The 27334-nt window shown below is 48.5% G+C and overlaps 1 protein-coding gene across 3 annotated transcripts in view; it reads right to left on the bottom strand.

The window, feature by feature from the left end:
- Positions 1-15765, bottom strand: part of LOC142563962 (BPTI/Kunitz domain-containing protein 5-like) — a 28139-nt gene extending 12374 nt beyond the window's left edge. Inside the window, exons 1-4 of one of the 3 annotated variants that reach the window (XR_012824452.1) lie at positions 15577-15747; positions 12200-12259; positions 10449-10655; positions 10306-10365 (exon numbers count right to left, since the gene is read on the bottom strand). Coding sequence is in view for 2 of the 3 variants with exons in the window: in XM_075674715.1 (XP_075530830.1) it covers positions 10449-10655; positions 12200-12254 (262 nt within the window). In the remaining variant the exon portion in view is untranslated. Of the gene's footprint in view, positions 1-10305; positions 10366-10448; positions 10656-12199; positions 12260-15576 lie in introns of those variants that run through there. The other 2 variants (XM_075674715.1, XM_075674717.1) reach the window with 2 other exon arrangements.
- Positions 15766-27334: the final 11569 nt, after the last annotated feature.

Genomic DNA, 27334 nt, shown 5'->3' with positions numbered 1-27334 from the left:
AAGCTAGCCTCACTCGACAGATTTCGGGCGTTAAAGGTTGCCAGGTTCAGTTTCCACTGGCGGCCTATCCGGGTCCAGAGATTCTTATCACCCTCTGCTGCGTTACAGGCCTGACCTCAGCTTTGGTCAGGTGCTCCGCAGCTACTGGGAACTGAGGGCAATGTGTTAAATGTAGGAATCATGAGGGAGGGAATGGCTGAATACTGCACCAGGGAGGCCAATTCCTGTTCTGGTGAGGGAGTGTCTTTGTTGAAGCTTAGTGGGGCTTCCTAATTTGGTTGTACCTGGATTAATATTGCCCCACTCGCTCTCGGCATCTTTTGCCCGTCTCAGGCGTCACTCCAAGCCTGCAGTTGTAGTGTACTGGAGGAGGTGAAATTCAAGCTCACCATCGTCAAAAAAAGGTATCCGTCCCCTTATATAACAAAGGCATTAGTAATGCAGTAAAGATCATCCCAAACTGCTTGGCGCATTCTTTGGTAAATTGTTATATAAAACGGCAATGTATTCCTCAGCAGGCTTTACGACTAGACATCTCGAAAGTGGCGCTAGTCTTGCAAGTCTTAACTTTTACGAGAATCAAGTTCTTGCTACTAAAACCTGGGGATGTCAACGTTAACCCGGCTCCATGGACAGGCTCAGAAAGTGATATGAATTTCAACGCCAAAGTGCTAAAGATTTAAACAAACAAAGCAATTAAGACACACAGTACCTTGACGGAACTAGTTTCCCACATAAAACAAATCGACCAGGCTATATCCGGCATTCAACAAAATTAATCACGATTCAAGAAAAACTGGTTCGTATTCAACTGCACGAACAAAAATTGCTTGAATACGAATAATGTTGTGCAGGCGTAATCAACTAACTCTGTGAACTCGCTAACAAAGTTTATGACTTTGAGAATACAATCCGTCGCAATAATTTCGTAATCTACGGTGTAAGCGAACAGCGTATATTGAGGACACCAAGTGCTTGGGAAAAAAGGTCAAACAAAACAACTTTAATTATATACTTAACCTCAAAATCAACTCTCTAGAGCGAATCATAACCCGCAAGAGCCAGCGATCAGGCCCTATCTTGCGCCGTCTTCCATCTTCCAGGTGCCTGCACTCTCTTCCATCGCGCGCAAGGCACCCAGGGGGTGGGGGGGTCAATCTACTCTGGTGGCGGCTGCGTATGGCGCGGCCGCGCGGGCCCTATCTTGAAAGCGATCTGCGATGGGGACAGGGTGCGCCGAGGGCTGATAGCGTCGTGTAAGCTGTGTTCTAGCCGCTTAGTTGGTGTTGAAGCGAGAGGCAGCACGAAGGTCAATTCGCTCGCTGCTGCTGCCACGCTTCCTCACTCCAGCGTTTTGAAAGCATGTTTACGCGGTCATCGAGTGATCTGTGTTCATGTTTGCTTGTGCGCGCGTGACGCCATGCTTGTTATGTTAGTAAGTGAATGTTCAAAGTTCATACCACCGATAAAACTACTGTCCTTACTTCGTACGGCAGATTTATATACTTATAGTTCGTATGCTAATTTATTACCGCAATCAATGCTTCGCCTATCCGGCGAAACTGCGACTTTTTTTGTCTTTCGGCTGACGAGCTTGCGACAGGCCACAGCTGAATTCTGCGGCGGACACCCCCGCACGCTGCCCCCTGCAGCGCCCGCTTTCGTGAGTGACTGACCACCCCAGAACCCAAGCGTGGATCCACGCTACGTGAGTTCAACCCTTACCAGCATATATTGTGTTTTGCCTGTTTTGTGGTTTTCACCTCAGCCGTGTGGAACGCGCCGCCGCTGTTGTTTTGTCTGTTTTGCCTGACTGTGCTGCCTTTGTTGATGTGAATAAACGCCTTGAGTTAAATACTCACCCTGTACTCCTGACCTGAACCCACCGTGGTCGCAAGTCACTGTGAACCACGGGTTAGGGATCACAGCTCTGACTGTTAAGACTGCTGTGAAATTGCTAGCTTGCGACTGCCGCTCCGTTGGCGCTGTGCGCTACAGAAAAGCGGGAAGTCCGCACGCTAGAATTTCAGTAATACCCCTATAAGGTATTCAGAGCCGCACAAGGGAGTCGTGAGTATAAGACGCTGGAGTTCTCGAGACATCGCGATTGATCTGGCAACACGCTTCAGCGTATTTAGCAGCTTGGGAAATTGTCATCGACTCGTGTATATTAGCATGCTACGAAATAATGGTGTCTAGCGTGCAGGAGGACACGTACCCTTAAAGTAGGGAACACGGTCAGAGCCCAGTGGTGGTCTGCGTATGGAGTCACAAAGGCAAAAAACACGGTCCCTTTTTGAGTGGTCAATGTTTGATTAAATCATTCAGTCAAACCATTCGTTTGAGTACGGTAGGTAGGCCGTGGCGATTTGGTGAGCAACATGTCGTTCCTTTAGAATCACTTCGGGCACATCGCCAGAAAGACGCGTCATCGGTCGCTAAGCAGATACGCGGTGTGCCATGCCTTAGAGTGATGTGTTGTAAAATGAAAGAGCCAATGCTATTAGCTGATGCTCATGGTTATGGAGAAGTCTCTGTGTATTGCGTGAGGTGATTGATTGCAACGATCATCCATCGCTTGCCAACAGGAATCATGGGATAAGGTCTCTACAAGTCGATGCCGATGCGGTCAAAGGAGCGCGCAATACGAGGCAACGGCTTTAGCGGAGCGGTTGAACGACAGGGAGGCTTCTTACGGCGCTGGCAAGCGAGACAAGGACGGACGGAGCGGCAGACGAAGTGGTACATTCGGCGCCAATAGTAGAGGTGGCGAAGGCGGGCGTAAGTGTTCAATACCTCGGCATGTGCGAACTGTGGGTCAGCGTTGAAAGCAACGCATATGTCTGAGCGTTGATGGCGGGGAATAGCCAAGAGTCATTAGCGTCCGGGTCATACATCCTGGTTTAGCCACCCCCGTCGAACCTCATGGTGTGGTCGGCCATCGAAACTTATACGGCCCTCTTAACGGGCCTTGCAGCATCCTAAAATGAGCGCGCTTCGCGTCCGATGAAGATTACTGGTTGAGAAGCTTCCGGAACCGCACCCATATTGTAAAGAATGCAAACAGGCTTATAAAAACTTAATAGAATTTAATTTTAAATACAGTGTAAGAACGTATGTCACTCCGAAGTTTCTACATATCAGGCCTGTTAGTAAAGTGAGGTTAAAAAAACAGCGCGCTAATTTTTGTTATACTAACCTATCACTTTTAACTCATTTCCATCTTCTATGAATACTACAGAAGCGCATATACACACGAGTACAATAGAAGGCACGCATGAAAAAGACTGCTCAAACAAACAGAGTAGCGCCGTGCCTGTGTGCTCACGCGTCTTCTACTCGTCTGTATGTGCTTCCGTAGTTTTCCATGATGAAGTCCGCATTCCATGATGAAGTCGGCATTGCAACACTAGTGCCCTCTCCATAGCGAACAGTCATCCGTGAGTCAACATATGCGGAGCGGGTGCCATATATTTGTGGCCTATAAAGCAGAAAATTCATTGGCATGTATATAAAAGTATAACTCCATCCCGCTCTGGTCTCACATATGCACAGATAATCGATTTCTTCAAGCTGTTTACACGGCGCGCACACTTTAATAGAGCGCCAAATGACTACCGCGGGTTCGAGCACGCAAAGCCTCCATAAGGTGCCACATAAGCGCCTGCTCCGTGTCGTGTACAGAGGGGGAGGTGGTTTCGGGCTCACACGTGAGGTCGAGAGAAGGATAATGGAGGAGAAAGAAAAAAAGACGATATATATATATATATATATATATATATATATATATATATATACAGCCCGGATCGAACTCGCCGTCAGAGCTCAGATGTCGAAGGAATCGTACGTCGCATATATCCAAGACGTGCTAGCCTTGTGCCGCACCATTGACAAAGACATGCCAGAGGCGGACAAAGGTTGGCCGCGTTTTTAAAGGCATAGCTGACGATGCCTTCAGCATACCAATGTGTAGGCACTGCAGCGCGATTGACTCCATCATAACAATATGCCGTCGGTTCGAACAAGCGAAAAGCCGGCGCATTACTCAGCGCTTTACCAGATTGCCGAACACGGCTGCGACATCCTCATGCGAAGGTCTCGTGACGCCCCCTTCGTTCTCGACGCCTAATAACCTAACCAGGATTGTTCGCCAGGAGCTCGAAGCCATGGCCCCAGCCGCTTATCAGGCACCTGCTCACGACCATTTGGCGTCAATATCCCTCATTCAAGTCGTCGTCCGTCAAGAGTTTGTGAATATGAGCATTCCACAAGCCATCTGTCACGCACTTCAGCCCATGTGCGCTTCCGGTCCTCATACTGAACACTTATATGACCCAACTGTTGCTGCTGCCGCTTCCGCTCCCTGCTTCACACCCCGCTACAGAAACCCAGCGTAGTGGCGTACACCAGACGATCGACTAATCTATTCTTCTTGCTCTCGCGTCGGTGACATTTCACGCCACTGCCGCAATGGTCGGTGTTACCGACCAAGCTTCCCCAGTGACCACCATGCACCAAGATCATGGCCCTTCTTATAGCACATCTTGACGACCACTTTCCTGCCCGCGAACCTCACCGTCAATCTTCGCGCTCTGCACTAACGTACGCCAATATCGCCGCATCGGGACACTGGTCTAGCCCATCGCCGTCACCTCAGAGTAGCCAGTCACGCTCCCCTTAACGCCGTCGCTCTGCCTCTCCCACTTACTCTGGCCACCACCCGGGAAACTAGCCAGTGCAGCTCCGGGAGGGAAGGCTGCATTGACGAAAAGGACCCAAAAACCTATTCACCCCTTCTTCCAGACGTGACCGTGCCAGTGTGACCGTTACTGCTCTCATTTATACTGGCACCCACATTTGTTATGAGTTTTAGGCTCCGACGCTGCCTACGAGAAGTGCTGGCACCTGCCGTCTGTCCTACTGTGCGAGTAGCTGACGGCACCCAAACACCGGCTCTTGATATGTGCACTGGCCGCGTTACTATTGCCGGCCACCACACTTCAGTTCTCTTCGCTGTTCTCGACGCTTGCCCACTTGATGTCATTCTTGGTATTGACTTCTTGACCGTCGACTCTTCCTTCATCGATTGTTCTACCGGCATTTTGCGGCTCGAACTGCCATTGTGTCCTGATGACGCACGCCGCATCACGTAACACTCGCCTACGTTCTGTGAAGTTTCTACGACTACATGCTCAGTCTACTACCTACGTCATTCTGTCACCGTTTTCCGCAGTCCCTGAAGGGGGCTATGTGGTCGCTCCCCTCACAGATCCGATCCTCTAACCCAACATCGCACTTCCTCACACCATTGTGGCTGTTGCCAACAACAGAACGAAGCTTCCAGTGCTCAACTTTTCTACTTCGACCCATATTCTTTCTCAATAAATTTCACTAACCTAACTGTCACCGCTGGAAGAATGTACAGTTTCTGCATTCGCTGTTGACGATGAGACCGTGTTTCAATCTGTCATACCGGCGCCAACCAAGGCACTTCTGAACAAAATGATATCCCCCGATCTCTTACTTTCCCAAAGTGAATCATTCCCCGCTGTCCCATTTGTTACCTTGACGTTTTTGTGTTGAGAACAATGTCGTACAAATGTCGTGGCCCATCGCATCAACACTGGAGACGCCAGCCCCCTTCCCATGCACACCGAGTGTCTCACTCTGAGCGCCAGGTCATCCAAAAGGAGGTACAAAAAGTGCTTGACAAAGACGTGATAGAGGCTCCCTCTAGCCCTTGGGCATCCCCTGTGGTGCTTGTGAAAAAGGACAACAGCTGGCGGTTTCGCGTCGATTATCGCCATCTCAGGGCAACTAAGATGAATATGTATCCTCTCCCTCGAATTTATGACGCACCCGACTGCCTCCATGGTGCCAGATATTTTTCATCGCTAGATCTCCGCTCGAAATACTGGCAAATTGCCGTCGATGACCGCGATCGCGAGAAGACCGCTTTCGTCTCACCCGACGGCCTCTACCGATTAAGGTCATGCCTTTTGAGTTGTGTAACCCACCTGCAACTTTCGAATGCATGATGGACACTCTTCTACGCGGTCTTTTGTGATTGACCTGTCTTTATAATCTGGACGATGTCATCATTTTTTCGCCCAGCTTTGAAAGCCACCTCCCTCGTCTGTCGGCCATTCCCGACATATATCGCCGGGCTGGCCTCCAGCTCAATAACTCTAAGTGCACCTTGGGGCGCCGCCAAATCAAATTACTAGGTCACCTAGTTGATGCTACTGGTGTCCAACCAGACCCCAGTTCCCGGTTCCGCGGTCCACGCATGAAGTACGCAGCTTTCTTAGGCTCTGCTTCTACTTTCGCCGCTTTGTTCTCAACTTCGAGGACATTGCTCGACCCTTCATGGACCTCCTCAAAAAGGATGCGACCTTTTCATGAGGCGCGGACCAAGCGACTTCCTTTGCATCGCTCATTTCTGCCCTCACGTCACCACCTGTGCTGGCTCATTTTGACCCAGCTGCTAGAACAGAGCTTCGCCCCGACGCAAGCGGCCATGGCATAGGTGCTATCCTCGCTCAAACACAGAACGGAGCTAACCGTGTTATAGCGCATGCTAGTCGTCTCCTGTCGCAGTCGGAAAAGAATTCCACTATTACTGAGCGGGAGTGCCTAGCTCTCGTCTGGGCTGTCGCATACCTCTATGGATGGCTGTTCGTGGTCATAACAGGCCATCATGCGCTCTGCCGGTTCTTAACACTTAAAGACCCCACAGGGAGGCTCGGCCATTGGGCATTACGATTACAGGAGTACACATTCTCGGTTGTGTACAAATCTGGCAAGTTACACACTGACGCCGACTGCCTATCCCGTCATCCCGTTGAGTCATCCGACTCCATTGAAACAGACCCCGACAACTGCGTCTTATCAATCACAGACTTCATCCATGTGGCCTACGCACAACGCACCATCACCACCGGCCAAGCAACTCGATAAAACGCAAGCGGTAGCGTTTAGGCGACTCCAGACAAACACATACCCACACGCAAAGTACATTAACAAAATCACAGGGGGCAAGGAAAGTGACCAATGTAGGCTCTGTTCATAAACAGGAACACTCACATACAATGTGGGAATGCACCTCGCTCCCGTTTTCTCATCCCCCCGTCAGCAGCGAGACTGACTGGACAGCCTGGTTCAGTTCCGGGGACGTCGACCGACAGCTTGAACTGGTGGACTGGGCGGAGAAGGCCAAACAGGCCCAGGGCCTAACTTGAGCCCGATCACTCAGCCACGTCTCCCTTTACCCTTCCCCTTTTCAATAAAGTTTACCACCACCACAATGTATAATTCCATCGTTGCTCTCTCTTATCTACCATCTGCAATCCGGCACACTCGACTCCTCACTCAACATGTTCTTGCTTCAGGATAACGTTCTTTACTGCCGCAACAAGCACCCCGCCGGCGCAGAACTTCTGCTAGTTGTCCCGCGTCATCACGCAAAGAAGTCCTCGTCCAGTTTCATGACGTCCCAGCTTCCCAGCACTTAGGCGTCTCCAAAACTTATGATCGCATACAACGACGTTTATTCTGGAAGGCCCTTTATCGTTCCGTTCGCCGCTACATAACATCTTTGATCTGTGTCAGCGGGGCAAGGAACTTGCGACTCAACCTGCTGGTCTCCTTCAGCCAATTGACATTCCAACCGAGCGGTTTTATCGAGTGGGCCAACACCGACACAGAATAGATTTTTACCGGATCTGATGTTTATGCTTTCTAAAATGTTTAAGTATTTCTACACACTGCGTACTTTCCTGCACAGCCAATTTGGTCATATACAAGTCAATGCGCTCTTTTTAGCTAATATCAGCTCATTTTTCTAAAGCGAAACGATGACTTTACACGTATAGTACTATCATGTCGTGCCGGTACCCATATGGCAGTCGATGTCATTTTGTATCTCACATAGAGACCACAGAACTCGGATTATTTCCTCTCAACCTCGCTAGGGCATGTCTGCATTATCAAACATGAGCTCAATTTGTCTCTTGAGAAGCCTTCTTCGCACCAAAGTCCAGGTAACCTTGCTCCAGATTTGACGTCGCACTTGGTTGGCTGGAGAAGCCAAGCGTGTTGAGTGTGAACTCATCGCGAACGTGCGAGCTGTTCTGCTCGCTAAAGTATTAGGTGTAGTAAATGATTTAGCTGGTTTGGTTGAGCCTATTGTTGAGTCTGCCGCAAATGTTTTATTTATTTTATTTTCCCGTAATTATACATTGCGCAGTGGCCGCTTTCCACTTTCATTATGCTTCACCGCATAAGCGACTGTACTACGGCGAATCTAATTTTAAGAAACCAGATTAGGCAATGCATTTTTATTTTTATTTTTTTACTTTTGCCGGTTTGTATTGGGTAATGGCTGCAGCGTTTAAATGAACATTAGATAAATCAAACAAAATTACATTTATGTTGTGGCAGGAGCAGGCTTTTCTCGTGTTTATCCAATCTGCAGAACAGCACTGATTGGGACTGGAAGGCAGCTATAATTTTGCCAAGGAAAAGTGAAACTCCAATTAGGAAAAAAAGTTGCATAACTAGCATGCACATTAAAATCATAAAAATGTTCCTGGCCAGACTTCAAGGTAAGTGTCGAGCATGTCAAGTTTTACGTAAAACCAGCAGAGCAATAGCATTTGGTTTCTGCCGTGAGTTCTAATAGTTCTAATTAAGTGGTCTGCAGTTCGTAGATGCTATAACGAAAAAAATTCCATTGATCTGGAATTATGAGATGAAGTAGCAGGCGAATCCTAGCACAAGAATACTAACATAGCAGAATAATTAGAAGCAGGAGAGACTTAATGTAACTCTGAGTGAATTATTCATTTGTATCTTCCTTCATCAGTAAGAACATTTCGGCGCAAAAACGGGAAAACCAAGGACTGCAGAAGCGTACGCATGGCTCAGACAGACTGGTTGGAAATAAGGAACACCCGATAAACTTTATTGCTTTATCAACATGATTGACCGCGCGTTTAAGAATGTCCTAACAAGATGTTCACTAGACTCGGTAGCATGAGCAGGCTTTGCACCAGCAACACCATAGCGCCGAAGGACACGCCTCTCTGCACACTGCGAACATCTGTATCCACCGTTTAGGCCCACGCATTCACAAAAGGGGGCTACACCGTATTGACGAAAAAGTCAGATAGGACACACACAGCCAACACTACGCGCTCGATTAATCTAAAAACGAAGAACGAAGTTAAACGACGCATACGAAGGCGCGTCGAGCGAGCTGCAGCGATATACTGCAGCGATACTAAAACATACAAAGCCTCTATCAGGAGCGGCTACCTATCCTTCGGCCAGTGCTCCCACGATCACGCACCGCTGCGGTGGCCTAGCGTTAGAGCATCCGACCCGTATTCGGGGAGGTACCGAGTTTAAATCCCGGTGTCGCCGGAAACCCACCGTCTTTTTTTTAATGGGTAGGGATGTTACTTGGCCTGGTGCTCGGCTTGTAGCGGGGATTCACATCTTGAAAGAGGACCAAGTAGAGATTTCCAGAGTTGCCTCTGGGCACCTTTTGTCCAACCGCACATGGCATTGTTGAAGAGTACCCGCCGTGGCTGCGGTAGGCAAATGCTTCCGCCAGGAACCTAACGGTAAAATAGGTACAAGCACGCTCCCGCCCTAGTGCTCGGCAATTGTGGGACCTCAACGCTTGGGAAAGGGTGTTTGTCTCCAACCTGAAGGCGTCCCCGCCTGAATAAGTGGCGAGCTGAATAGGTGAATTTGGGATGCCACATGGGGAACTGTCGCCATGGAAGCGGTCCAGCCCTCCTTTTATCAGGGTTTGCTTGTACCCACAGGCTTCTGCAGGATTTTCATAGCGATTCCCACGGGGTGATACCATCGGAAGGCGCTGCCTCAGGACACCGAGACGACGGAAGAGTGCGCGCACTCGCCCTCCGTGTCCAGGGCCGTGACGAGCCGAAGTAATGTGCGTCCGGCGGTGGACAAAGGGACGCCGCCAGCAATGTGAAACACGTACGCACCCTCCAAAAGGGTTCCGCCAAAACTGGGCCAATGGAGGCAGCCCGCCGACTTCGTGGGCCCGATGACCGCCCAGCGAGAATGTTTTGTCACCCGCTGCCATACCGTCAAGGCCGGGAGGGGTGAGACAACAGTTCTCGAAAACGACGTCATGACGCAACTGTGCGGTGCGCGCTCGAGCACCCGTACTATCCACGGTAGACTACTAATTTCTGGAGATTGCCAAATATAGATGATCGGATAAATTTTATATCGCTGACGAAAGATAATATGAAACCACAGAGTTACCTTTCTAGAAACAGGACAGTGCGTAACCTGAACCATCGATTTTTAAAAAAAGACACCCTGCATATATATGTAGAACTTAGTTTTCTACAAACCACAAGAGCACACCAATAAAAAAGATTCGCCACCCTTTAGGTCCTTACCTGAGCAGCATTTGGACCAGCATTTGTGTAGCGTTTTAAACACGTCTGGGCTATTTTCGCATAGTATGGTGAATTTCCGGCAGCATTGTTCGGTTGCACTGTAGTAATAGCCTACTTCCGTACCGCCACAGTCTTCTGGATTCCGCAAGTTTGGTTTCTTGCAAGTGTTTCCACTGTTTATATTTTCGGCGTCAGCTGGCACAAATCCTTAGATGAGAGAGAAACAGACGTTCACAATAACAATATTTCAAGCACCATGCATAATAAGGAAAATAAGAGCGTTATGGTCATTTATAGGGATAACCGGTGATTGTTCCCGACATGCATACAGTACAAATGAGTTCCTGTTGAAATTCCAAGTGCTTGATCATCAGGGGTTGCTTTTGAAAGTTAAAGGTACTTACAGTTGAATAAGAAAAATGCACTTTCGCTATTATGTTCCTTATGATACCACGATTCAGCTTAGCGTTACCTGATACTAAAATTCCACTGTGGGTAGCACATGGTGCAACACCCCAGTTCAAGCCTCACCTTAAACCCCGGTACCAGGGCGACACTTCAAAAGCTTGGCGGTTCGTAGTGCTGCCGGACCCTTTGTTTGTTACGCCGTAGGTGTTTTACAATTTCGGAGGAACACTGTGAGCCGGAGGACAGCCGAGTTATTTTTTTGTTCTTCAAAGCGAACCTGATGGCCACTTCTATTTAAGGAGTTGAAGGGACTCTATACGTTGGTAAACTTACGTGAAAGTTTGTTTAGGTATAAAGACAAAGATCGTAAAAAAATATTAGGCAAGAAGAAGCTTTACAGAGATAATAACAGGACAGACATATCTCCTGTTCCGTCTATAGCCAATAAGAAAGCTTGAGGCAAGTTCCACCCTTCTGAAAACTAATCTGACGAAAGGAATGGAGTGTCTAAGACGGCACACGGTATTAGACTGCCTTCTACTGTCACAAGAAGTAGAGTTGCATTACATTTTGAAAATTATGTTAATGCTAAATGCTAAAAAAATAAAAGAAACCTGCAACCCCAAAAAATGTTTTCACGGAAAAACAAATTAAACAACGAGAAGAATCTTCGAATACCAACAATTGCGCAACCAGTCCACAGTTCTAGAGAAGTTGATGACCTTAAAAACTTATATCAAACACTACATGCAAACACAGCAGTCTTTCATTCGCTAGTTACTCCAAGGGGACCATGCAAATCCTCAGCGCATGGATATTTATTTCGGGATCACGAAAATGGCAAGGAACAAGAATAGAGAAATTATAGGGTCAGATTCGATAGAATTAACAGGCAGTGTGCATGCGCACCCTGCAACAAATGACGATATTGCTGAACGTCCAGTCTTAAAAGTCAGTGCCCCCATACAGCGATGACGACTTCGAATAGCCGAAGTATTGATGCTTCTTTCTTCCTTAACGCTCCTAGCAACGGCTCACTGATGGCGCTGCATCGATACCGGTGACATTGCTAGCATACCGTGTGACTTACAGCGGGCCGCTGAGGTTTCCTTCGTGTCGAAGCGTAAAACTGCACATTTTTCTCATTTAATTCAGGACGTTCGCAAGAAAATAAGAGCTGAAGCTCTCGACATATCTTCATAAAGAATTTATAGGCTCAAAGAGAAGCATGGTAGCATTGCTTTCACTTGTTTTGCTTTTCAATAAATAATACATGAGCTGGAATTTTTGAAGCCCTGGGCAAGCTGGAAAGCAAAAAAAAAAAAGTAAAACGCTTACCGCACCTTTGGGTGAAGAAGCCACCATAGCACCAGCTGCTATGACCAGAAGGCAACGCATGTCAACTGCGCAAAGAGAGAAATGTCGTCTTGTTCGCGAACCAAATTAAAGCACATTAAGCATAAATCCCATGCAAAACCATCTTGCGCGCGACAGCAACAAGAGATGCGATGGAGATGACTGTCGCGTTCGCTCGTCGCCTACGAGTCGTATACCCTGTGCGAGCGACGATATCGAGCGACGTCTCCTCGGTATTGGCGGTATGAGGGCAGCAAATACGCGTCGGAACTAGCGTGACTCGTGCTTTATTAATTTAGGTTGATCTGTTTTACAATAAAAAGCAGCATAAAACATTTCTGCAAGTATTGCAGTAGGTTCTTATTCTTTCACGTATAAAAATTCAATCGTTCGCTCGTTCCGTGCGACAATCGGCAGTATTTCAGTTATTTACATCCAGTACTGGCTTCGTACTATTGGCTAGCCGCTCGTGGCACTTCCGGATGACGAGCAACGAATTCTAGATTTCCAGAACCGAGCGATCGAGCGACAAGGCGGAGGCATCTGTTCCAGCGACGGCCCGTTTCGTCGATTGAAGCCGTTGTTCGTCGCTGTCGCGCACAAAATAGCTCTCATAGGGCTTAGCCTTTACAGTTGAACTGAACAAACTTTCTGTGATACCGTATTTTGGAAAGCAATAATCTCATGGCTCAAGTTATGAAAAAAAAAATGTTCAAGGAAGCATAAGAAGCTGCTGAAGCATACCTTGTCTTATTTTTGCACTGATAATGCATTGTTTCATGGCAAATGAAGACACTCTAAAATAATAATTGGTTACAGTAAGCAAAAGAAAACCAAATCAGAGCAATAATCAAAACGTAAAAACACAGAAACACTCCTCGCGCAGCCGCTGCACATTTCGTGGTTGTTCGTTAAAGTTGTCATATATACCTTTGAACCACGGAGTAAGACATTTAGGAGGTGAAACTCCCGTCAGCGCGAGCGAGCGCGGGCGACCAGATAAGGTCACAATTGTTGTATGTGCCGACGGGGCCGTATACAGTGGCGGCTACGAAGCCACGTACAGCGAAAAAAAAAATGCAGCGCCCGGGCAGGCGGCTCCGGCGCGCTCTCAACTGTGGTAGCGATGTGTAGCGTGTCTGGCACGCTAATTTAGATATCGCAAGAAGCAGCGCATGGGTGACGTATGACCGCAGACCTCCGACATGACGCGCGCTACTCTAGCGCCATCTCGTAGACGTCGTCGACGCACTATGCTTTTCTCCTCACGCTTTCGCCATACCCTTCTCCTCCGCTTTCCGCCTCGAGGTTCCACTGCACTCTTCTCCTCCGCTTTCCTCCTCGCGTCTCTTATCCCTCGCTGGGCTCCGCGTTAGCTCTTTCATCATTCGCTGTGCTCGTGCGCTCGGTTTCACCGACGCCGACGCTCGCCGCATGAACAGGCGCCTAGGAGCTGCGCTCTAAGATCTCATTGTCGAGTCTCAAAATGTTGCGACTTAAAATGCGCGCGGTATAGGGAACACAGTTTCCTACATATTAAACATTTTACTCGAAATCCGTACGACCTCTTTGATGGAGTTAAGATAAATTAGGGCCGCAATCCTGGTGAAGAAGGCATACAAAACATCGGTATAGTAAAGAAGGTATACGCACAACCTGTAAATTTGTTGCAGTGAGATATTTAAGTACGTTGTTGATTGTTTCACTGTGTACTTCCGTACAGAGGACGAAGCCGGCCATCGGCGCACATGTGTAGGGTTTTTGCAGATTCGGCTTCATATAAGCCGATTAGTTCTGTCCTGTCATGTGCTGTTCTGTGTCTGGGCTATTCAGAGAGACAGCTGCGGCAGCGGTGGTCAGTAAAGTACGGGAGGGTTCGCCTTGAAAGCGCCGGTAATAAAGAAAAGTACCAACATAATTTAGCATTCCTCTGGCTCTGACCTCATTTACTGGGACAGCAGCAGGCTGTCACCACAGGCATCACCCTGCTGCCAAGAGCGCTTTCTTCTTTACGATACAGAAAGCGTTGTGTACTTTCGCTACAGTATTGCCTGTCATAGCCTTCAATATGTATATGCACAGATGCCACAGCTGTTAGAGCCTGTTTAGGGCTCGAAACCTTGAAGAAATTATTAAAAGCTTGCGCAGTACCCCAATGGTTGTGTCCAGCTCCCACTTGAATACTGCCGCAGGCGCAACGATTCCAATGCCAGCGGTGGTAGTGGCATTGTTTTGCTTTAACTACACAAGAGCTTATTTCGCTACCTTGGGCGTGTTTTGGCGACCTTCATGCGTAAGATGTAATGCGTCGAAGTGATGAAGCATTTGCATTGGGGAATTGGGATTGTGAAAAGTAGCCCCTTCCTGGAGATATAGTACAATAACAAAGTGATCCGATACCGAAAACAATGTAAACCACTATCACGAAGTTCGCGTAGTGGGGGTGTCCGCGTCTTGCCATCTTGCCTGGAAGGCACGTTATTGCTATGCTGCAAGACGCTGTGCAGAATATAAACAGTTGTGCTATAGCACTTAATTACCGGCTTAGCGCACGCGTTGAATCTGCATATGTTTTTTTTTTCTATTTGAGGCCCCTTATCTCCACCAAAATGGCACGCAAAAATGTCACGTGCTGAAGTAGAAGTCCTATGCTACGGGGACAACCTCGCCCTCACCGACGACAACGCTCGACAAGCCAGGCCTATTCTACGGAGACAACCCTCAGCAGAGATGCCAGTAGTTCACCGAGCAATGCGGAAGAACTACATGGACTCAGACATCTGAGCGCCATACCGCACGTGACTTACTAGGACGTTGTGAGAACTGGTGAAACGATTTAAGAATTCGGGAAAGATATTAGCATAAAGCAGAGAGGTCAAACTCAGTGTAACCATTGTTACCGATCTATGTAGATTTGACGAGGACTTGTCGGCGTGATATATTACAAATGTGTTTGGTGTGTTGGTCCAGATTCATGTATTGTGCGCCGGTAGCGGTGACAGTGAAGCATGTCTAGATAAAGCCTATGCAAAAGAGCAAAGATAGTAGACGATATGGCAAAGTGACACGAAAAAGCGGGGAGCACCCGAACGCCATGCGAACTTCGTCATCACAGACTCTTTGGTCGAAGAATTCTGAACTCTACGATGCTCAGTTACTTTAAACGAAAACAATGAACATAATCTTCATTACCGAAACTAAACTGCCACGGAAACTTATTTTTAAACTCGTTAAACATGCTTATAAGTATATTTCTGCTTCCACATTGCCCTGCACTAGAATTATAGTAGTGCAGAGTAGCAGTAACAACAGTGATAGCAGGAATGCATCAAAAATGGCACTATAGAAAACGCTGAATACTCACCTGAATTATTTTCTAAATGCTGACAACAATGCCGGCTGTCTGTCCGTTCCACTTTTGTATATGGCCTTACATGTGTACCTGCACTGGCTGACTACGCAACGCACGACCGTACCAAGGCTGAGGTGCGCAACTGGAATATTTCCATGACGCAGTAAGTTGCCCTCCCCCATAGTTTCTGATAAATAAGTGCCAGGACGACAACAACGGCCTATAGGATCATGTGAGAATATTTTACAAAATGAGGCTCTGGTGCAATGAGCCTTAAAAGAATGGCAAGAAATAAGTCGCCGCTGCAGAAAAATCCGGAACAATGAGGAAATCCTGTGAATCCTTCCATTCACAATTGTACTACAACACATGCGCAAAGCGAGAATCGGTCTGAAATACTTCATGGTGTCCGACGAGCAGGACAATGTTAGGAGACAAAGAGAAGGGCACGCCTCGGAATCTTCTTCAGACGTATACTTATGTGATTCCGCAGACTTCAGATGATTTAGCAAAATTTGGCAAGCAGACCACTATCTAGTGGCACATGATTGTATCAACAGATGTCGCAAGTTCTCTCAAGGAAAGTTACCTAAAGAAAATTGAAAACTCTCTCGCACGCACGCGTTGCATTTGCGAAACTAAAGCCTGTTAGTGCTGACTGAAAGTCGACTCTGGCATCCTCAGGTTGCGACCAGTCTTTTGACATTCCGTCCCCTGATTCTGCCTCAATATACTTTGGCATTCCAAATAATCCCTTGCCCCAAATACGTAAGGCAAGCTTTCGGGGAAAATGACCACTCTGTATTTCCTGCGATTAAATTCTATTCTATATTCGGGGAAAAAGAGGCAGTACAACCAACGTGTTGGAATCTATATACCGTGAGGCTTTGTGTGTCGAAACACGCATGCACGCACACACAGACAAGTGCGGGCACTCACAAATTACACCGAGCCTTTGTTAAGCAGAGTTGCTGACTACTAACGATAACGACGGACGCCTTGAACGCATCACCCGCCGTGGTTGCTCAGTGGCTATGGTGTTGGGCTGCTGAGCACGAGGTCGCGGGATCGAATCCCGGCCATGGCGGCCGCATTTCGATGGGGGCGAAATGCGAAAACACCCGTGTGCTTTGATTTAGGTGCACGTTAAAGAACCCCAGGTGGTCAAAATTTCCGGAGTCCTCCACTACGGCGTGCCTCATAATCAGAAAGTGGTTTTGGCACGTAAAACCCCAAATATTATTATTATTGAACGCATCTTCGTTCCAGAGGCAGCATGCGCACATGTCCGCGGCGCAATTCGAATCCATTCTATCGCCAAGAAGCGTTTACTTCCTCATTGCCGTACAGCGGCGGTTGCGCGAAGGCGAGCTTTCTTGTTCTCTTTTTTTTTTCCACGCACAGCCTGCGCCACCGCTGCTGCGGATACGCGGGGGCGGGCGCCACCTGGTCGTGCTGCAAGCAACCCAACCGCGCGCGTGCTCCGTTGTAGTGAAAGTTAAAATTATGGTGTTTTACGTGCCAAAACCACTTTCTGATCATGAGGCACGCCGTAGTGGGGGACTCCGGAAATTTAGACCACCTGGGGTTCTTTAACGCGCACCTAAACCTAAGTACACGGGTGTGTTCGCATTTCGCCCCCACCGAAATGCGGCCGCCGTGGCCGGGATTCGATCCCGCGACCTCGTGCTCAGCAGCCCAACACCATATCCCCTGAGCAACCACGGCGGGTTGTAGTTAAAATTGTGGTTGGTTGGCGTGTTCGGCGACAGAACAGCCATGCAGCTCCCACGGTCACAAAAACCCGGCGATGTTCGCAAAAACAAAAAAAAGAAAAAGCCCGCTTTCAGTAAGTGCAACGCCAGTGCACTTCGTCGCAGCTTTGCGGAAACATATCTCGAACGTGCTATTAGCATTTGGATACCTATACTGAGGGGACGTGCCTTGAAGAATGGCTGGTTAGAACTATGCATATCCAAGATTTTCCAGCAGTAAATATGGTTAATAACAACTGCTGCAGTTTAGACTATGAGAAGATGGGGACCTACAGTTCTCGCCATTCTCATGTCCCTGGAACAGAAAATGTACCTTCTAGAAGACGACATGTTCGTCGCCACGTCACTGTTTTTCGTAAATGCCAGTAACTGATCACTGAAACACTAAGCATCGCGTAAACCGCCATATCTTTTGTGAATTCTAGACGATTATATAACTTGGAGGAAGAGAACAAGGACGGAAGGCTGAAAAATAAAGTAGGGAATAAAATAGCCGTGCGTCGTTCCTTGACTAAATTTTTGTTTGTTATCCTTTTTTCAGTTAACAGATGTGCCACCAGTTGAGACGCAAAAGAAAAGTATAATTCAAAAGAGAGTGAAATACAATACCCGTGAATTTATTAACCACAACGAAATAGAGAGGTTAGGTTTTAAATAAATCAAAATTCAGCTGCGAAACAGGAGTGGTACAGCAAAAAGCAAAGCTGAAACGATACATCACTACAAATAACACAATAGAGCGGTCTAACTGAACAGCACTTATGCATATGTTATTCGATGTGTTCAAGTAGTAAAATTATACATTACAAGGAGATTGTGGGAACGTTTCACACCTGCAAAAGGCATTTGTGCTTCGGGAAATTGCGCCACGATTAAATATTTTGCTGAAATGCGTTAGTGCTTGAGTGTAGCTTGCACACTCAAGCTGATCGAACCATAGCCGTACCAAACTTTGTACACGTAAGACGAAAGCTTACAGCAATAATCATTGTATGACGGCACCTACTAAGACGAACCTTGATTGGGTCAGTTGGAAACGCTCGATAAACAAGAATTCCTCTGCAGGGCTTCTACGGGAAAATTCACCCACTTGGAGTGTAAAAAAACTAATTCACGTATTTTAGGAACCGCAATGACTTGTTTTTTTTTAGAAATTAAGTATGCAAGAAAATACTTCTTTCCTGGTCTTATAATTCTTGTAAAGGTCGCAATTCTCCACGAGGTACTTGTGATCAAGAGAAAAGCAGAATGAAAAAGAAATAAACTATGCGAATTCAACACACATATTGGAATCAATTTGAAGCGAAGATTTAGTGAAGCTGTTGATAAAATTTAATGTGAATACTCTGCAGCTAATGGCGATGCACATAATTTTGTCGGCTTTCATCTATTCGCAACGTGAAATCTCATGTAATATTTGGATCATTGCACGCAAAACATCCCAGAGCCCAAAAGTGACCATCGCCGTTTCTTCTGAAAAAGAATGAACTAGTTGGTGATTATGTGAAGAAGATTTCACCAAAGTATATTTCTCGAAAAAAACATTTTGGTGACGTAAGTTTTCTTTAAAGTTCTCGTGAAGTAGCAGACAAATCTTATTTTAAAATATTCAACTTTCGTGTTTCTTTCGTGCGACGTCATAGGTAAACACATGTATGAATTTTCCGCCGTTAATTCGCTCAGTAAAAAAGCAAAAGCTCAGGCGTCTTTAGAACACTTTTGCATAAATATCGTTCATGTTTTGGCCACAATGAATATTTACCGTTCTTCCGGTAGCTATAGTTCCTGCTAAAAGTAATTTTCGACTATGAAATCAAGCACTTTTCCAGAAAGTTGCTATCTGGAAAGAAAAGTCGCTTTCTGATGACGTTCAGAGCTAAATTAAGCAGTAAAGGTCACCAGATAAAGATACAGGAAATACGATGTCCACAACCAATCTCATCGGATGGCACTCCCGAACTGCGGTTTCACGGCAGAACACATATGCGGCGCCAACTCTTTTTCTGACACGCATGTGCACTGTGGCTATCTGTAGAGCGCGCGCGTGCTGTGTCACTTGACGTCAGTATAAAAATCGTAAACCGCGTTTCTTCGGCAGTTCCCCAGTTCTAACTTTGGGAGCTCGGGCCGTCAGGAAGGCCAGAACGGCATAGATGTGAGCTTTTTGCAGTGGCAGAAAGTGGCTAGTTTGACCTCCTTTTGTCCTATACAGAGGCAGAACAATCAAACAGTCATTTCTTCTCTGCTGCTTCACACCAGAACGAAAACGGCGCTTGAACAGGTCCGCGGTCCCTCACAACAGACTATAGGCTGCAAACTGGAAATTTAGCGACATTTGTCCCCTGTACAAGCCGTGATTAGCGCGAGGAAGAGGAGGAGGAGAAAATAACTTTATTGAGTCCTGAGGAACCCCTCCTCACCCACTCTTGGTTTAGTGGTCGGCAGGGCTCGCGGGCGGCACCCACGTTGGGACGGGAAGCCCGTGAGCCTCCGCCCTGTCGTCAGCCCTCTGGAAGGCCCGGAGCTGGGTCTGGTGGTCGTCGCTTCGCAGGGCGTCCACCCAGTCTTCTTCTTTAGTGAACACGGTGCCGCTTAACGCGGAGCATTGCCAGAGCATGTGCGCTAGCGAGCAGTACGATTCGCCACAATCCGGACATTGCGGCTCTACTTCTGGTGAATAAAGGCTCAGTCTGCCTCTCGAGGGGAACGACCTTGTCCGAAGCATTCTGAATATAGATTACTGTGGTCTAGTGAGTTTAGCGTGGGGGAGAGGGAAGGTCCTCCGCGACAGCTGATAGTGCGTTGTTATTTCGTTGAAGGTAAGCAGCGGGTCTCGGTGCTCCCCTCCCTCCCCGCCACTTCGCTCACCATGATCGCCGCGGTGCGTGAGTCCCCGCGCGCGTCCGTGCGCCAGCTCGTTGGCGTTGGGAAAGTCGGGGTGCACGTCGGCCCCCATGTGGGCTGGAAACCATTTGAGGATGTGATGACTTGCGGCTCCCTCGCTGCCGAAAACGGCAGCGAGGGAGCCGCTGCCGTCGCAGGACGCAGCGAGGGATGATTCAGGTTCTTGCATAACTCGTGGCCTGCCAATCTGTAAGGCTTCTAAATCAATTAATCAGCGCCGGGCACGGTATCTCGTGTCCGATAACTATCCGGGCCTGACGACAACCTCGAAGCAGTCATGGTTTACTTTTATCGCATCAATGTGTTGGGAGCTCGGTTTGGCCGAGACAAGGAATACACGTATTGGTAGCCTGAGAACGGAGTGTTGACTGGCTTTTCTCAAAAGTAAAAGCAGATATGCCGAGTGACTGTGGTGGTACCCCAGTCTGGCAGCCGCCTAGATTTCAAAAAGGAGCAGGGGGGGGGGGGGAATGACCCCTGCGATGAAGTACGGCGGGGTAAACTGGATTCCCGAGAAGCAGGCACAACGAAGTGACGGACGGTCGCTTCAAGGGTTTCCCCACTAGAATCTCGGAGGCTTATGTGTAAATTGGGGAAGGAATGAAGAGTTAATGTTGAAGCTAGCCTGGTTTCACGCGGTCGCACGACGTTGTCTCTTCTTTGCCGCGAACGTCATTATTCAAGGTTTTCTCTGAACGCGAGACCACACGAAAGGGGCCGTCATAGAAACGAGTCAATGGTGGCTTGACAGAGCCGCACCGCAGAAAGACGTACGTGGTTGTGTCCATTGTCAGGATATGAACCACAGGCTGCCCGCGAACGATATGTGAAGATTTAGGTTGAAGATGTTCGAGCCAGGAACGTAGCCTCCAAGTGCTGCGCGGCCGCTGGCGGAGTGGCTTGCTATGGCCGAAATACTGGCCTGGAACGCGGATTTCTGATCCATAGAGCATCTCGGCTACGATGACTCCGAGGTCATCCTTTATTGTTCGCAGCCCCAGTAGTACTAGGGGTAGCCTTTCCAACCAGTCATGTCTGTCAAGAGTGGTGGTCAATGACGCCTTCAATTGTCGGTGGAGACGCTCGACCACGTTGTTGCTCTGTGAGTGGTAAGTCGTAGTGTTATGAAGGCGCGTGCCGAGCAGTCTTGCCAGGACAGAAAAAGAAGGAGCTTTGGAATTGTCGGCGTCGGTCAGTAGTTATGCGCAAAGGACCACCGTACCACGACACCCACGTAGCAACACATACTTCCGCCACTGTTTCGGCCGTGATGTCTTGCAGAGGCGTAGCCTCAGGCCACCTTGAATACCTGTCGACACACGTGAGGTGGTACCTGAAACCTTGGCAGGGCGGAAGATGCCCCACCAAGTCTAAATACACGTGGTCAAAATGGCTGCAATGCTGAATGCGTGTACCGGGTCACTTTCACGGCATGACAGGCTTGGCAGCTTCTTGCCCAGCTTCGAACATTTTCGTTGAGCCCTGGCCAGACGAAGTGGTCTGTGATAAGCCTCTGTGTTGCTCTGATGCCGGAATGGCTTAGCCCGTGCAGTGACTCGAATATTGGCCACCGAAGCTGATGGGGCACGAACGGGCGAGGAGCTGCCTGCGATGTGTCGCACGTGACCAATGTTATGTAAGGAAGCGGCACCTCCGCAAGTTGGAGCGCCGAGCCTTTTTCCCCCAATTGGCACAGCTCGGGGTCCCTTTGCTGAGCGGAGGCAATAGCTTGGAAATCCGCAGGGATATCCCAGCTCCAGCACAGCGCCGATCTGTAAAGCAAAGTAAAAGCAGTTTTGCCTAGTGGTTGTAGTGGCGCCTCAGTCAGGCAGCCGCCTCGATTTCAAGAAAGAGCAGGGAGTAATGACCCCAAGGCGAGGCACGGCGAGGCACGGCTTAGCCGTAAGCGGGCTAGCGGATCGAGGAACACGGTGCGCTTAGAAGCTGCCTGAGCGGAGCAGGCTGCGCATGCACGTTGGCTAGCATTGGCGTCAGGAAGGATTGGACTGGATGCAGAAAGCAAGCTCGCTGGCTATCACGTGGCGTTCCCCAAGACGGCACCTTATTTTCCACTGAATAAGATGGACCGGTTACGCATTCAAGCGCACGTCTATATACTTCACGGACAAATAAGTCATATAAATACGTTTTACTTTATAAAAGTGATCAATGGGTCTTTTTTATTTTCTTTCATTACCCTGAATTTGGCCAGAGGGCGCTGCAAATACGAAAGGTCCGCTCCGCTACGCTAAACGTGTAACTAAAACGTGAAAGTCACCCGCCGCTCCGCTGTGGCTTAGCGGGGCGACTCGGAGCGGCGCGTAGCCTAAAGACGCTCAACTAAAACACTGTAATGTTTACTGGGAAACGCTGGCGTCGAACGCTATGCACAAAGGCGAACGGCCGAGGATTCTGGTAGAAACATGGCCTCTTGCGTGGGCCGCGGATGCGCGGAGGCGAGCGCCGTCTGGATGGTGTTGTTGCAGGGAACCTAGCACAGCGCGCCGCTCTATGAAGGGTAGGAACGATGGAAAAGGGGTTTGTGTTAGAGTTTCCGCGTAACAGAATTATTTTTTCTGGTATAGTCAAATTACAATCCTGCGCTATCTTGTCTTGAGGTTGTGCTTAGGTTGTACTTTACGATTTTCCTGACACATCTTACTTTGAAGAATTCAATTATTTCAATAACGCCTCTGCGCCACGCGGAGGGCCCGCGTGGTTGTCATTCGGATTGGATTGGAGCCAACTTTATTTATGCCTGCAGTTGGGCGCTCGCGCGCCCCGACGAGGGCCTATGTCATCTTCGAAGTCACCGTTACTCGGCGCGGGTCACCGCTCGCCGTTGCCGGCTCGCTGGTTCCGTGCCTTTCCAGCGCCCCGAGGACCTGCTGTACGGCCCAGAGCTGATCGTCTCGGTCGTAGCTCTTCGCGGCTGCCTCGAGACGCGGTGGGAGCGTTCTTGATCTTGCTTCTTCTGGATATTTAACGCAGTCCCACAAGATCTGCGTGTAGTCTGCGGTCTCCCTCCGGCAGACTCTGCACATATCTGTCGGATATGTCTCGGGGTACATGCTATTCATCAGTCTCGGGCTCGGTAGCGATCAGGTCTGGAGCTGTCTCAGTACTACCGCATCCGCTCGACTCAGTCTCGGGTGCGGGGGTGGGAGAGTCCTACGAGCCAGGCGGTAGGCCTTCGTGATTTCATTGTAATCCGTCATGGGGTCCTTGGTTCCGAACCACGTCGGACGGTCTGTCGCCGGGGCGCTTGGTTAGCGCTCGCGCCGCTGCGTATGCCGTCTCATTATGGTTCTTATTGCGTTCCGACGCGTCGCCCGCGTGCACCGGGAACCACTTGAGTCGTACTTTTCGTTCTTCTAGTTTGACCGCTCGCAGTACGCGCTCAGCCTCCCTGCTGATTTGGCCTTTGGCGAAGTTTCGCACCGCCTGTCTTGAGTCACTCAGCACCGTGTGGCAGTCTGCGTCGGCGATGGCCAGGGCGATGGCTACCTCCTCCGCTTGTTCCGCTCCGGCGCTTCTGACGCTCGCTGCCGTCCCCGTGACGCCGGTTGACGCCCCTATGACGACCGCTGCGAAAGCGTTCCGTGAAAGATCATTCGGAATGATCTTTCACTAAACGACGTCCGACGCAAGACGCCGGCACTGAATATTATGCTACACGAGGCCTTTATCTGGAGGACGCGTAAGCTTCGCCTTTAAGAGTGGAACGCGACAGCATTCAAAGATCCCTGACGCTTCTCACGCTTCCTGGCAACTGCAGCTTATGTAATCTTAATGTTTACCGGGAAACGCTGGCGGCGAATGCTATGCACGAAGGCATGCTTTCTGGTAGAAACGCCGCCTCTTGCGTGGGCCGATCCCAGAGGTAGTGCACAGGTGCGCAGAAACACGGCACCTTGCGTGGGCCAATGCCGGAGATGGCGCACAGCCGCGCCAAAAAATTGCATAATTGTCAGGCTTTTGTTGCACACTTTTAGTATGTCAGTCTGAGAAGATTTAACATAAAAGGCGTGCACTGTCGGTGTTTTGTTTCATGACATTAGTTTGGGGCTGTCATTCTCAAAATTCCGAAGAATAAGTTTTTCAAGAACGTAAGACAATGTATGAGCAACTTTAGTGATAGAATGGGGTGGCAATATAACCTGCATGTACCGAATGTCATATATAGCAAGGCATGACATATACATATACCTAAATATATAGGGGAATTTTCGCTCATGTGGGCGCCGGCGTCGGACACCGACACCGGATTTTCTGCGACACGAGGCCATTAACGCTATCGCGTTAAAGAAGCTCGTACCCTCGCCGAAGTGACCTCGCTTGAGGACGCCGCGCGCCAAGCAACACGGTCCCCGATCCAAAAATTGTGCGCCTTTCGCTGCAGCGGACCAGGAGTTCACGAAGCAAACATGCAACAGCTTCTGTGAAGACACGTTTCACTTCCGTGTTCTACCAATTCCCATGAATACGCGATCAACCATATTGTTACGGGGAGAACAGACGCTTGACAATATAGTTTCACGATATATACAACGGGCAGAAGACAGGCATACAAGATGGAGCCCGTGCGCGCTACTATCGGCGATCGTCGACTTCGTCAGTCCTCTCATCACCGTTCATTCCGGCAGCGCCTCGTAGCACGACCCCGGCGGCGAAGGCGCTGTCCCCGCTCTTGGTAGGTTTGAGTGATATCGCTTCACGATGTAATCGCCGTCGTCCACAGGGGGATCAGGAGAGACGTCGATGTACGTCACGGCTAGATGCGGCAGATGAATGTAATCGGACGAACACAGCCCACTCGGCGCAGGATCAGAAGGTTCAACGGCATGAGCTAAGGCAAGCTTGATAACCCCTGCAGAGCAGTCAATAAGAGCCGAATGTGCCAAGATAAAGTCAAATCCTAAGATGATGGCATGTGGGCACTGATCCATAGACGTAAAACAAAACTGAAATGTGGCGTCCGGCCACAGTGACATGGGCGGTACAGAACCCAGCAACAGCCGGAGTCGCACCATCGGCTACGCGGATTACAGCGATCGGAGCAGCGGTAAGAACTTTCTTCAGATGAATACGGAGGTTTGAATTCATGAACGATATGAGGCGCCAGTATCAATGAGGGCGATGACACGTGTACCGTCCACGTCTACATTGATGAGGTTGTTACGTCTAGGTAGTGTGAGCAGAGGAATTTCGGGGCGGGTCGTCGTAGCAGGCTCAGCTCTCGGAGCTGCGCCCGTCAGTTTTCCGATGAGCGGCGGGAGTATGAAGGGGCAGGAGAGTGACGACGCAGAGGTGATCGGGACAGGTGTCGGGATGGTGAAGGGGAGCGGTTTGATCGTTCTGCATGGTGACGGTGATGGCGGAGCGCTGTCGTTGTCATTGTGTACCGGCACTTGGGAACTACCACCTGGATGTTGGATGTTTCGTATAGCTCTGCCAAGGCTGCGAGTTCCAAGCACTGCGAAAATGGCGGGAAATGTGTCCAACGCGTCCACAGCAGAAGCAGATGGGCCTGTCATCGGAAGTGCGCCATTCTGTGGAATTCTGATAACGAGGATGAACGGTTGGATGTCTGTATAACTCAGGTGCGGTGGGCTGGCGCTAGTCAGGTCCGCTGATTGGGCAAAGCGTGTGCGTTCCCTATTTCTTGACCACAACGGTTTGGATAAGGGAAATGGTTGCATGGGACTCGTCGGGGTTGCGCACCTCAAGAGGAACTGGGGATGCAGCTTCAATCTCGCGACGGATGATGCGCACAACATTGTCGGATGCAGCAGAAACGGGTGGAACGAGTGGGAGACGGAGGTCCTCGCAGGTAGACGTCGCAGCGTGTTCGGAAGACGTGTGAATTTCGGAGAAACATGGTGACTTTTGCTTTTTCATAGCGTCGGCATTCATTGATGACGTCGTGTATAGTGGATTAGTTCTCTAAGTGGTTTCGAAATGCCTTTATAAGGAACTTAAAAAGTCGAAGGAAATGTATTGCTTTCATCTATTTTCTTCATGTTCTAAATGAACAGATGCATTATGGAACAAGCTGAATTCACTTATATAGGATGGAGCGACAGGAAGGAACCGGTGACGGAAGTCTTACACGGGGGGGAACAGTCAGTGGTGACCATATGATCAACGTATTTAACAACTATTTCATGCAGCGAGATTCCGAGACAGGGTCACGTGCATCCTGCATAGCTCTTGATCCTAATAAAGTAAATACGTTATTTTTAAAAGCAACAGTAGAACATGAAGTTTGCGCTGTTTTCTTGGGCTTCAAGAACAGCCGCAGTTGCTATGCTGATGGGCTGCAAGTAAGGGTAGTCCAATACGTAATAAATAAAATTGCTCCTTTTCTGATATATATATATATATATATATATATATATATATATATATATATAACATGTGTTTCAACGGGTGTTTTTGCATCCAAAATGCAAGTGGCTTGTTGTAGTGCCTGTATATAAGAATCTCAGGAGTACCGCAGAGTAGCATTCACAGGCCTTTCATCATTAATTTATATATAAATGACATAGTCCATATATCTCCAGAAGGTAAATTTATAATTTATGCTGACGACACTAGCATATTTGTTTCGTCTTCATCAGATGCCGATCTTTTTCATAAAGGTAATCTTATTTTAGAGGAATTAAGCACGTGGGCAGCTAATAATCATTTAAAGATAAATACAAAAGGACAAAGGCTGTGATGTTTCTTTCTATAGGTGGGCAAGTTTCAGTAGTAGGTAAGTTAGTTTTTCGCTGCTCAGAGAAAGGGCTAATTAGCTCTATTAAAGTACTTGGTGTGCATTTTTCAGAATCACTGCAGTGGGATGAGCTTATCAATGCGATATTACAAAAGTTCGGTGCGATAACGTGAATTCTTAACTGAAACCGCTGCTTAATTCCGAAGTCAATAAAATTGTTGACCTATAATGCTCTCTTCGCTTCGTATCTAAGCTATTGTCAATTGGTCTGGGGCACTACTACACAATCGAATTTCTCGCGGCTATTATTAATACAAAAAAGAGTTTTGAGAATAACTGAGAATGTGCCGCTCCGGCATTCTGCTGTGGA

Source organism: Dermacentor variabilis, chromosome 11 (assembly GCF_050947875.1).
Source record: "Dermacentor variabilis isolate Ectoservices chromosome 11, ASM5094787v1, whole genome shotgun sequence".
NCBI classification, from domain to species: Eukaryota; Metazoa; Arthropoda; class Arachnida; order Ixodida; family Ixodidae; genus Dermacentor; species Dermacentor variabilis.
This window is presented reverse-complemented; position numbering and strand designations above follow the sequence as displayed.